Source organism: Triticum urartu, chromosome 5 (assembly GCF_003073215.2).
Source record: "Triticum urartu cultivar G1812 chromosome 5, Tu2.1, whole genome shotgun sequence".
In the NCBI taxonomy this organism is placed as follows: domain Eukaryota; kingdom Viridiplantae; phylum Streptophyta; class Magnoliopsida; order Poales; family Poaceae; genus Triticum; species Triticum urartu.
The window spans coordinates 516,112,219-516,123,990 of NC_053026.1; the positions used below are offsets into that span (position 1 = coordinate 516,112,219).

Consider the following 11,772-nt stretch of genomic DNA (forward strand, 5'->3'; position numbering starts at 1 on the left):
TGGCAACCGCGCGCTGCGGGTCGTGTGGGCAAGCTCTAACGCCCACACAACACACTATGCCTACCTAGCATTCAGATTTTTTTTTGGATTCGTGCAATACAGAATCAAGGTGGATTAAGACGTGTGAATGATGCGCAAACGTGTCACATATGTGGACGTTATCATTTTTTTAGGATATAGATGTTATCATTTGAGAAAAATAAACCAAAAGACGACGGCAGAAAGAAATGAACATTTCAAACTCATCTCACAAAACTAAAATGGTAAAACACATGGGCTGACTACGGGGCTGTTATGGTACTTTCCCCTAAATACTATCCACCCCCCCCCCCCCCCCCCCCCTTTCCTCCCAAAAAAAACACACACCGGGGTGGGGCCCTGGCCTCCCCCTTAATGCAACCAAAAAATTGTCAGGTCAATTTACAACCCGTAAACCTTAAGTAAAGGTCCGTTGATGTAGCATTGTTGTATCGCAAACGATATACACAAACCAAATAAAATCTTGACAAGAATCGTCGTCATTTTTGGTTTAGATCTCACGTACTCGTCAATGAATAGGTTAGAGCAACTTCAATGGACTGACCTAAACCGACGGTGATTTTGTCCGCATTTTATCTATAGCGCCTGCCCTGTTTTAGATATGGGTTAGCAACGCGTTCAACGCGCCAACCCATATATGCCGACGTGGCCGGCTAACTGCCATATTTTAACAAATAGCTCACGTGCATAACAATAGTCAAATAATATAGTTTGAACTGAATAAAATAGCATAGTTTTACCAGCCAAATAAAAATAAAAATGTCTCACATAGTTTTGCAAGCTCAATAAAAGAAGAAGGGCAGTTCTTACACTCCCAATGCATGTAGTCTATACTGTCAAGCATATATGTGAAGTCCCTGCTGGCATTCATCGCCAACAAACGGGTTGTATCTTTAGGAGTCGACTCTCTCAAGTATTCAGGGCCAAACACAACAATAACAGTCTTGCAGAACTTATACAGGGACTCTACGCATGTAGACTCGGTCATACGGACGTACTCATCAATGAGATCACCGGGCACTCCGTATGCAAGCACTCGGATGGCGGCAGTACATTTCTGATAAGAGGAGAAACCAATCTTACCAACGGCATCCTCTTTGCACTCGAAAGTCATCATAACCGACCACCCCCACTCTAATACGGTTGAAAAGATGCCTACTCATATGGAAACAGCGGCGGAATTTTTGATGTTTGAACAATGGATTTGTTGTATCAAAGCAGTCCTTCCAAAGAAGGAAATGCCCGCTCTCTCGGTTGCGATTCAACGCCGGAAGGTGGTCCGAAATGGAGCCACGAACAACGGCTGCTGGCTATTGAGGTGGTGATGGACCAACACGGCAGCCAATATCTCCTCCTCGTCATCGCACGACGAATCGTCGGAGTCGCAAAGGAAATTGTGAAAAAAGAACTCGTCGGCGGAGTCCATTTTGTACCTTGGCAAACTGTCAAACAGTTTGCGGGCGTCGACGAAGGAGACGGCCGGTGAAGAGAGTCGCGGCGCGCACGGACCAGCTAGCTGCCCTGCCGGCATCCGACGAGTGGGCCGGCATGCGATGAGCGTGCCGGTAAGGATCTGGCCGGGGCGGCGAGGCGGCTTCTTGGTCGCGGTGGCGGCTGTGTCGGGGTGTGGGGGAGCGGGGGTGGGAAGCAGTCTACTCCTCGACGGCAAGACGATGTCGACGGATGATGTGGGAGTTTGGCGGCGTTGCCGAGCGGATATTGCGGTGCTGGCAGCTGGCAGAGTTGCCGGAAAAAATGGGCGGCGGCGTCAGCGACGAAGGAGGCGGACGAGGGTTGCTGTTGGAATGAGTTAGGCCAATGTGCCACTGACCAGCGGGCCCGAGGAAGGAGAAGGCGAGCGCACGCGCGTCCGTCTCGTGTCCGCGCCGACGCAAATCCGGCTTAAAAATGGACCGGGAATAAGTCGCCCGCGAACGAAAAGCAGACGCGCGTCCATTTGAGTCGGCGCATTGGACTGACTTTTGTATCCGCGTCGACCCAAACGGACGCAGGTGAATAAAATGGATCGTCCGATTGAAATTGCTCCTACTTTTCACTCACCATTGTACTACTCGAGATAAAACAGGTTGGAAGGGCTCTTTACCCATCTCACAGGGGTCCGGGCCTTGGTATATCGTGTGTCTCTTCTTTACGATTCTATTGAAATTGTTCGGCGAGGCCATTTGTTCGCCAATTCATTGTATAATTCTGATGCATATGATCTTGTATATGAGCTAATAGGTATTTGCTTCGAGGGTGAGCATTTTCAAATTGCATTGATTTTTCTATCAGTGCTCCAACTCACTCTTTTATTTTTCCGGCTTTTTTGTTGGTGTAACAAATTTGGTATTTCCTTGGAGCAATTGATGCGAATGTGGTTAGCCCGGTTGGAAGGGGCAAAAAAGACAAGAGAAAAGGCCATTGTGGTGACCCATCCTGATTATGTTGTCGTGGCAACGGGAAGGCGAGTGTGCGCCAATGGTATTGTCTATCATATGCCTAGCTAGGCACCTAGGCCGATCGGTCGGTCCATCGCCATGAAACAAAAGCGGTGTACGTACGGGAGATGGTGGCGAACATGCGTACAGAAAAAAAAGATGATTGCATAATTTGCACTGTATTGTGGTACCAATCAAACAGGCCGGCCAAAAAGGTCAGCACAATGGAGCCAAACAAGTGAGCCACTCACGCAACGGGATTGTGGGTAGCAGCTACGTACTACTCCCTTCGTTCTAAATTACTTGTTATGGATTTGTCTAGATACGGATGTATCTACACTCATTTTAGTGCTAGATACAGATGTATCTAGACAAATCTAAAACAAGTAATTCAGAACGGAGGGAGTAGCTAGCAGCACGCGAGTAGCACAGGTGATTTCTCCTCACACCATTGGTAGCTGGCTCGATCGCTGGACCGGACTGGAGCCGGCCAGAGACAAGGGTTCACGTGCTGCCCACAGATTGGCGATAGATAGATAAGTATAGATGGGAGTATTCATCATGTACAACATACGTACAAAGAAGCAAGGATCCTGCTCACAAACTTCTCCCGGTGTCCGGTTGCGGCGGCCTCCCTCATGCATATGCATGCCGTGTGGCCCCCGGCGAGAAGGCGGCGACATCCACGGAGCTAGCACGGGCGCGCCTCCGGCCAGAAGACGCCGCGGCGCCATGTGCATGCCTCTCACCACGAGCCTCGCTAGCTAGCTTGCTAGACAACAATCTCGCCAAAAAAAAAAACTAGCTAGGGAAACCCAGACCAGACTGCCTATGCATGGAACGGCCAGCAGCAGGTGAGACCATACCGAATCGAAGGGCCATCTCGCAGTTTGGTCACGGCTCATCAACCATGCTTGACCAACCGAGAGCGTACAGCACCAGCTATAGCCGTGGTTCAGAGCGTATGTCAAGGAGCATGAATGGGGGGTTAACTGAAAGCATACGTGCGTGGAGGTACTCTGCGTGCCGTGGCTTGGACTTGTGATCATCGACTCATCGTCCCGTGCACGGGCAATGATTCTGCTGTTCGTGCCTGGCTGATGATTCAAGCGGTGCGATGTTTCTCTTCGGAGCTTCGGACGGTTGGGTGACCGTACGTCAGTCTACATGTGAACTGCCTGGCTGGCGCATGTGATGAGCGAGCCCGTGACTGACTGGCTGACTGACTGACGTAAAGGTGGTCGATAGATTCTACGCTACGAGCCCGACACGCCGTCAGCCCGGCAGACCCAAGTGTGGCTACCGAGCAACAAAACGGACGCCCAACATGTTGCGCCCAGTAGTTTACCGCTGCAACAAAAGCTGCTCCCACTCCTGCCCTCTTCTCTAATCTATGAACAAGTGGCTCTGGAGGCAGGGTCACGTACCACGGATGCACCGCACCGGATCGATTCGACGGACACCGCGAGCGGATCCAGAGACCACAAACCCGTCGTCCTCAACCGAGCCTACTCACCGCAACAAGGAGTAACAACTAGCAACGCACGTAAGTAAATAAAGACTGACAAATCGTTCTTGTACGGGGATCACAATCGCATGGCAGGTAAAAATGATTGGCCCAGGCATTGATTTCAAATCACCTCGAATTTATGCAAAACCAAGGACCGCTGTCCGTGTCTCCCCTTCTAGTACACGCTGCGATTCAGACAAAGCACACCATTCCATTCAAACCACAAGGTAACCAACCGCGTGTTGCTGCTGTGGAAGCGATTTGAATTCATGCCGAGCATGGCGCGTGGATGTTCAGAATTCTATCCCAATTTTCCTGTAGCACTTTAAATCATCACCACGTACTTACATGGCAGGTAAAAATTGAATTGGGCATTCATTTCGGAGCGGCTCAGGACTTGTGTAAAGCAAGGATCCCCACATGGTGCGGTTCAAAGCGGGCACGTCGGTTGATGAATGCCAAGCCGTGAATCATCAGGCACTAACAACCAAGATAAGTGATTGATGCATCCTAACCCTAAAGTCCTGTGAAAATGTCGCATGGTAGTACCTACAGGCCTACAGGGTACTGATTTGCTTCACCGAATTAGTCTAGTACAGCTTTCCCAGACATGACCCAAGAAAGGAGAACCATATCAGGTACGTTGGCTGGATGATTTGCTTGGCCGAATCAGTGTAGTACAGCTTTCCAAAACATGCCACAAGGAGGAAGAACCCGGCTGATTAATCAGGTACGGTCCGTCGATGATTGACACCAAGAGGTGGCTAGTGTTGAGAATTCAGACCTGCGGATCACTCTCGTACATCAAATCAAGGAAGCATTATTTCTCCATGAGACACTACAACAGATAAGAAGTACGTAATAATCTTACAAGATTGCACTTCACTAACAGTCTAGCAAGGCATACTAGTAAACATCAGGAAGCAGATACTGCCGGCCGAAAGGCAGTGTCATCGTCTGATTGAACACGATAAATATTTCAAAATTTTGCAGTGTAGGAATTCGAAACACCAATTTCTGCCAGTATTACTAAGGAAACATTATTACTCTATATGATACTAGGATACAACACACCAGATTAAAAAAAAATACCACTCTTATAAGATTGCACATCAATAACAGTCTAGCAAATAAACTTCAGGAAGCAAGCAGAAAACATGGTGCCTGTAGCTGCTGGTGAAGTTGATGTGCCTGATCAATGTTGTTTGCCTGATGTGCCTGGCCCTCTATTCACAGCAGTAAGTGCTGTTCTACAAATTTATGCTGTCATTTATGTTTACTCAAATCTTCTAGCTCCTTAGCTGCTGCTAGCATTAGATGGCAGCAGAACCTCATATTCCCTTTGTTTCTGCACTGGGTGCTGGTACTACGTTGTTCCATTACCGTGCTGATAGCTGAAACTTCTTGGTCCTTTTGGATTGTATGGGAAGAAATGTTTACGAAGCAGCTACTGCCTTCCACAAGGCATCCTCTGATGGGCGCTTGATGAAGCCCCGGTCAGCCATTGATTCCACAAGCTCTTCGTGCTTCCTGAGCTGTCCGGCCTTCCTCAGCAGCATCAGCACCATATCATACACCGGCTTCGTGGGTTTCAGGGATTTCTCCTCGACCATTTCCCTCAGCGTCGCATGAGCGCGCCTCCAGTTTCCCCTCCCACAGAATGACTCGATTAGAGCTCCGTAGGTGTTCACGTTTGGCTCCACACCTTGTGCATCCATGTCCTTCTTTATCCTCAGCACCATGTCCATCGACTTCTCCTTATTGAACAACTTCATAAGCAAATTATAAGTCACCACATTCGGCTTACACTGCAGCTCCTGCATCCGTTCGTATAGCTTCCGTGCAGCTTCTACATTGCCGGTCCCCAGGACCAACTTCAGCATGGGATTGAACGTGTGGCAGTCAGGAATACACCCCTTGGCAATCATCTTGGCGAGCACTTTCATCGCTGCGTCAAGGTTGCTCTGCCCCTTCCCGCAATGTGTTTCCATCAAGAAATTGTATGTGATAATGTCCGGATCACAACCAAGCTGCCGCATCTGGTTGTGCACCTGCAGCACCTGCTCAGAACGCCCGGCCTTGACATGAGACCGCATGATGGCATTGAAGGTTGCCGTGTTCGGCGGACACCCGGTGTCAATCATTTGGCAGAGGAGCTCCTGCGCACGGGGAACCTGCCCCGCGCGGTACATGGCATCAATCACAGAAGTGTAGGTGTACACGTTCGGCATGATCCCCGCCTCCTGCATCTCAGCGAACACCCGCTCTGCCTTGTCGAGACACCCGGCCCGACACCAGGCATGCACCAGGGTCGTGTAGAGCACGACATCAGGCGGAAATACCGACTTGTAGCTGTCGAACAGCGCCTGGGCCTCACTGGCGAGGCGCTTCTTGGACAGCGCGCCAAGGAGAGACGCGAGCACCGCAGGGTCGGGGACCCCGGCGCCATACTCCTCCATGCGACGGAACAGCTCGGAGGCCTCGGCAGACATCCCCGCCCGGACGTACCGGCGGATTATGGCGAGGATGACCTGCGGCGAGACGGGGATGGAGCGCTCGCGCATTTCGTCGAGCAGGTGCCGGGCGAGCGGGAAGTGGTGGTGCTTCGCGAGCAGGTCGATCATAGCGGCGTAGAGCGCGGGGAGCGAGTCCGCGGGAAGCGACGGGAGGACGTGGTGGAAGAACGTGAGGGCCTCCGGGAACGGGACGCCGCGGCGGAGCGCGAGGAGGCGGCCGAGGAGCTGGAGCGCGAGGTGCGGCGCGGGCGGGGAAGGGAGGAGGCCGGCGAGGGTGGAAGAGAACGCGGGTAGGGGCTCGAATGGCGGCGAGGCGGGGAGCGCCGTCGACGGGTGGGCGCGGCTGTGGTCGAGGATCGCCGCGTGGAGCGAGTCCAGGAGCTTGGCTTCCGCGGGCGTCATGGGCAGAGGCGAGTCGGGAGCCGGTGGCGGAGGCGAGGCGGGCGCCGGCTCTGTGGTGGGATCGGTGGCGCATAGGCGGCGGAGGAGGAGGCGCGAAGTGGTGGAGAGGTGGCGATTGCGCTTGAGGAGGAGAGCCATGGCGGCGGCGGGTGCGGTGGCTGCTCGGTCGCGGTTGCCGGCGACGTGGGGGCTGTAGGGTTCAGGGTTTGGGTCTGAAGCCATTTCGATGGGTTCAGGCTGTTTTACCTGAAGTATTCGTGGCCCATGTAGCCCGTGAAGTGAACTGTTGGGCCGGGCTGCATCACGAGCGATCGAAGCTTTTGCATGCAGAGAAGCTCAACTTCTAGCAATTCTTCTCAAAAGAAAAAACCTCAACCACAAGCAAAAGAGCTGCTTATTCAGAGACTGTTCATCGCTAATGATTGCCTATCAGTCTTGAAGTATATCTCTGATAAATCAGGTGCAAGACAAGGGGCCATCACATGGAGACCTATGAATGAAGGAACAATAATCCCTAAAAAAATGAAACAATAATCATGAAGTTGACAGTTTAGTGAACTGTTAGGGGACTTCCTATTCCACGCCGTCTAACCCAACTGGTGCTCGCTGCAGCGCCCTGGTAGACCAGCCCACGAACACACAACGCCAGCGGAAAAATCCTAAAACAAAGCTGTCACGCTGAGGATTCGAACTCACGCCATTGCTCGGCTAACCACTGGAGCTACCTGGTACTAGTAATCCATAGTACCTCGAAAATACTTAAGGACGATAGTAGTTGTGTTGTTCCAAAAAATGCAAGTTCACAGATTTAAAGAATGTTCACGATTTTTTTTTTCAAAAAGAAAAGGCTCGCATATTAAAAAAAGTTCAATAATTTCAGAAAAAGCTCACGAAATTTTAAAAATATCACTAATTTAAGGAAACTTAATGAATTTGAAAAAAAATCACAAATTTGAAAAAGTTCATGAAATACAAAAAAATCAAGAAGATTGATTTGATTTTTTTCACAAATTTGAGACAAAATTCACGAATTAAAAAAATATAAACAATTTTTTAAAGCTCGTCAAATTTGAAAAAATATCATCAACTTTGAAAAAAGTTCATCGAATTTGAAAAATAGTTTATCAAATTTGGGAAAACATTCATCGAATTTGAAAAAAAAGTTCACCCAATTCAAAAAAAGGTTATCCATTTTGAAGAAAGGATCACGAATTTTAAAATAACCGCGCATTAAAAGAAAACAAAAAAGGATAAGAAAAAAGGAAAAAGGATAAACTAAGCTGAAGAACGAAAATAAAGGAGAAAATGATGTATATTTACACCTGCGTGGTGTTGGCCTTGTGGTTAGAGCAGAGCTCTTGCAACAATGGAGTTGCAGGTTCGACCCCCCTTTTCAAAAGAAAAAGGCCCAACCACTAGCAAAAGAGCTGCTTATTCAGCAACTGTTCATCGCTTATGATTGCCTATCAGTCTTGAAGGATGTCTCTGATAAATCGGGTGCAAGACACGGAGCCATTAGATGGAGATCAATGCTATAGCAGGAGACTTTGAAGAATGCAAGTTCACGCATGCACGAAGAAAGAAACAATAATCATGAAGCTCACAATTTAGCAAAGTTTGCTTTATCTCTTGATGCACGCTGTCATGTTAGGCTTGGTGTGCCCCATGATTTTGTAATTGTTTCACTAAAAGTTGTTGTTTAATAAAGGTCGGCGAAGTTTCTTAAAAAGTGTATGATGCGTTGGCTAAAAAAATGTATATTGTGCGAAGCTCCGGTAAAATGTATTCTTAAAAAAAACTCTATACTAGCTTTATTGTTCATAGAACTGTTAAACCATCCACAAGGTTTTACAAGATAAAATCGACAGGTTCATTAGAAAAAAAAAGTACCCTAATAGAGAGTAAACATTCTCTTGGAAAGGTTTCCCGAGCGAACAAGTGTGCTCTCTGGGTGGCTCTTGCGAGAGAACATATAGTTCCCTGGAAAACCGCTCCAATGAACGAGGGAAAGTTGACATACTATAGCAGGCAAGTTGCCCGCGTGTTCCAAACATTGCCATACTGCAGCATAGAAGAATTGTCATGTTGTAAATGAGGATCATGACAAATGCTACCGTATAGAATAATTGACATGCTACATGAGGGAAAATTGCCACACATGCCTAAATTGTCATGCTATAGCATGTAGACGTGCAATATTACAACACAGAATTGTCATGTTATATGAAAGAAAATTGCCTACTTGTTCAGGCATTTGACATGCTAGGAGAAGGGGGTTGTCATGCTACATCAGGAGGAACTGTTACAGAGTGCCATGCTCTAGATACATGATTTGCCATTCAGATGTGATCTTTTTCTGTTTTTTAAATTCATTCAGATGTGATCTTGAAGGGAAGGATAGGATAGGGGGTGGGTCGTTTTGCTTGATTGCCATGGAAAAAGTGAATATTTTATGTCTTTCATTCATATATTTTTTTGAGAATTTTTTCATTCATATTACGAATCAGTACAAAGCAGTTGACCCTTACAAGCACACTGAAACGCAAACACAAAGAATCATGAACACCTAGAATATCCTAAGACAACCATAAAACAAGAAGATCTCCGGAGCCATGTGTTATCATCCCTGAATCTTGAGAGAAGACCCCTGCAACAGAAGGATCTCCAACGAGTCGCAAACAGATCATCATCTTCGATCACGGTACAATTGTCGCCATGCTGCTTCCTCCTTTCTTGACACCAGGGCTGAGAGGGCATGGAAATCAATCCAACACACCTGCAACAGCCGTCGCCATCTTTGGTTTTGAGTACCGCGAAAAATGTCCCTTCCAAAAAGAAGAGAACTCGAGTCATCCGACCGGTCGAGCACCGCGGCAGGGCCATCCGCCCGGACAAAGTAGGATCTTCCACCAGCATCAGCACAGAGGAAGGAGAAGAACAGCAGCAGCAAATCATATCAACAAGGAAGAAGAAAGGTCTTCGTCTCCCTGCATCCATCGCCCATCCGAGGACCCAAACGGCCAGTGTCGATGGACCTTCAACCACCATAGCATGTGACCTCGACGAGATCCGGGGATCCCCAACCCCGCTGGCTCCTAGACGAAGGCAAAAGCCTCGCCTGACCGCGAACGGAGCCCGAAGAAATTTATTCCGACGCGACACCATCGCAACGGCCTCGGCAACGTCTCCCTCAATCCTAACCCTACCACACACCCACCTAGCGAATAGACCTGAGGTTCCTCCTCCCACCCCCCCCCCCCCACCGCCGGAGCGGCCAACGGAGAGAGAGGGAACCGGCGGCGCGCAAGGGAACCCTCTCGCCTCCCTTGATCGCCTGGAGCGGTCCTACTTTTCCGGAGCGGTTTATGTCTTTCATTCGTTGAGAGGGGTGCATTGAAGCGAACAAGTCTACCACCATGATTGTCCACGTATCGCTGGTTGAAATTCATATGAGTGATCGAACGCGCCGGCGTCCCTCAGAAAACAGGGATGGTGCGGCAATACGTGGCGTGGACTTGTGAGGGTTGATAAAAAACTTGACGTGGACCCGTCATGGTACGTTTGAGGTCGCGTGAACGCCGGTACAGTCGGACAAGCTGACGCGGTGAGCTTATCATCATCGAGGAACCCCAGAAGCTGGGGAAGGAAGCGTAGTGAGTGGTAGGTGACCATTCCGTTCGCGCATCTAAAAACTACTCTATAATCCAACGCTAATAATCAACCATGGTAAAATACTTGGACTCGGCACGGCTACGTACCGCTGGCTACTAGTACTACTTTTTCAGCCTCCAGGTGTGTGCGCGACTTTGCAGGGCGTACGCTCTGCACGTTCAAACCGCCCGGGAGGAGAATGAGAGCATGCGTATGCCGTATGATATGACTGACCTCCATCCTCCATAGATTCATGGCGGTTGTTTTTTATTAAGGTAACCGAGGCATGTTTGGTGGAATAACATAACACATGAAAGCAGGTGGGGCACCGAGACTGGCTGTCAGTGTAAACAGCAAGCTCAGCGCAACAAACAGCTACACGTTTTCATTGCCCACGGTGTCAAGAAAGAAAATTAAAGAAAGAAATAAAGGAAGACAAAGGACGAGACCTCTGATCCCCACCCGCAGGTCAAACCGCGCCATTCATTTCGGGAGAAACTTTCTTCCCCGGTACGTGCAGCCTTTTTCCACGGCGTAATGCCTGATGGCGTACTACGGAGCGGCTATCTAGCTAAGCAACAACGCAACATGCAGGTCGTGCGGCGGAGCAAGCCAGCGATCGAATTGATTCCCACAGCGACGGGCCGCCCGGGGACGGAATTTGGCCTTACTCCCGTTCGCGTACACACGGCCGCGGAGGTTCTCATCCATCACTACGGACGTACGTATACCGTAGCTTACAGCACCAGCGAGCCGTCGTCGTCGTCGGCCACGGGCGCCGGCGCCACGACGGCGCGCTCGGGGGTGACGAGGCAAACGGCGGCGACGTCGACGCGACGCGGCCGTCGGATTGTGTCACGGGGAAACCGGGTCGTCGACACAAGTAGTGAGCGCCGAGGTCGCGCGGGAAACGCTAATATAATCCCGGCTCGCGCGTGCCGGATCCGGTCCACGTACGTCCCGACCACGACCTCGTCGGCGCCCACTGGCTAGCTAGCTGGAGCGAGCGCGGTTTCGCCGCGGGGATTAATGAGGAGCACGAGTAGCTAGCTAGCTCGCTAGCTGCAGCGGCCGGAACGAACCTGCTGCCCCCGCCGGTTTCCCGGCCTTTGACCACCGAACACGCCATTCCGCCAGTGCCTGCGCGGTGCGCCGTCACATCGCGACCCCGCAACCTTATTTTACTCCGTCACCAACCGTCCCCCCTCCTCCTCCG

General features: G+C 50.0%; 1 protein-coding gene across 1 annotated transcript; it reads right to left on the minus strand.

Moving 5' to 3' along the window:
* Nucleotides 1-4,945: 4,945 nt before the first annotated feature.
* Nucleotides 4,946-7,114, minus strand: LOC125510252 (pentatricopeptide repeat-containing protein At1g20300, mitochondrial). Its single transcript, XM_048675375.1, has one exon. It carries the CDS (start codon nt 7,041-7,043, stop codon nt 5,424-5,426), a length of 1,620 nt encoding a protein of 539 aa, XP_048531332.1. The 5' UTR covers nt 7,044-7,114; the 3' UTR covers nt 4,946-5,423.
* Nucleotides 7,115-11,772: the final 4,658 nt, after the last annotated feature.

Bases quoted from the DNA above. Each gene is read 5' to 3' on its own strand.
- LOC125510252 (XM_048675375.1), bottom strand. From the start codon at position 7,043: ATGGCTCTCCTCCTCAAGCGCAATCGCCACCTCTCCACCACTTCGCGC.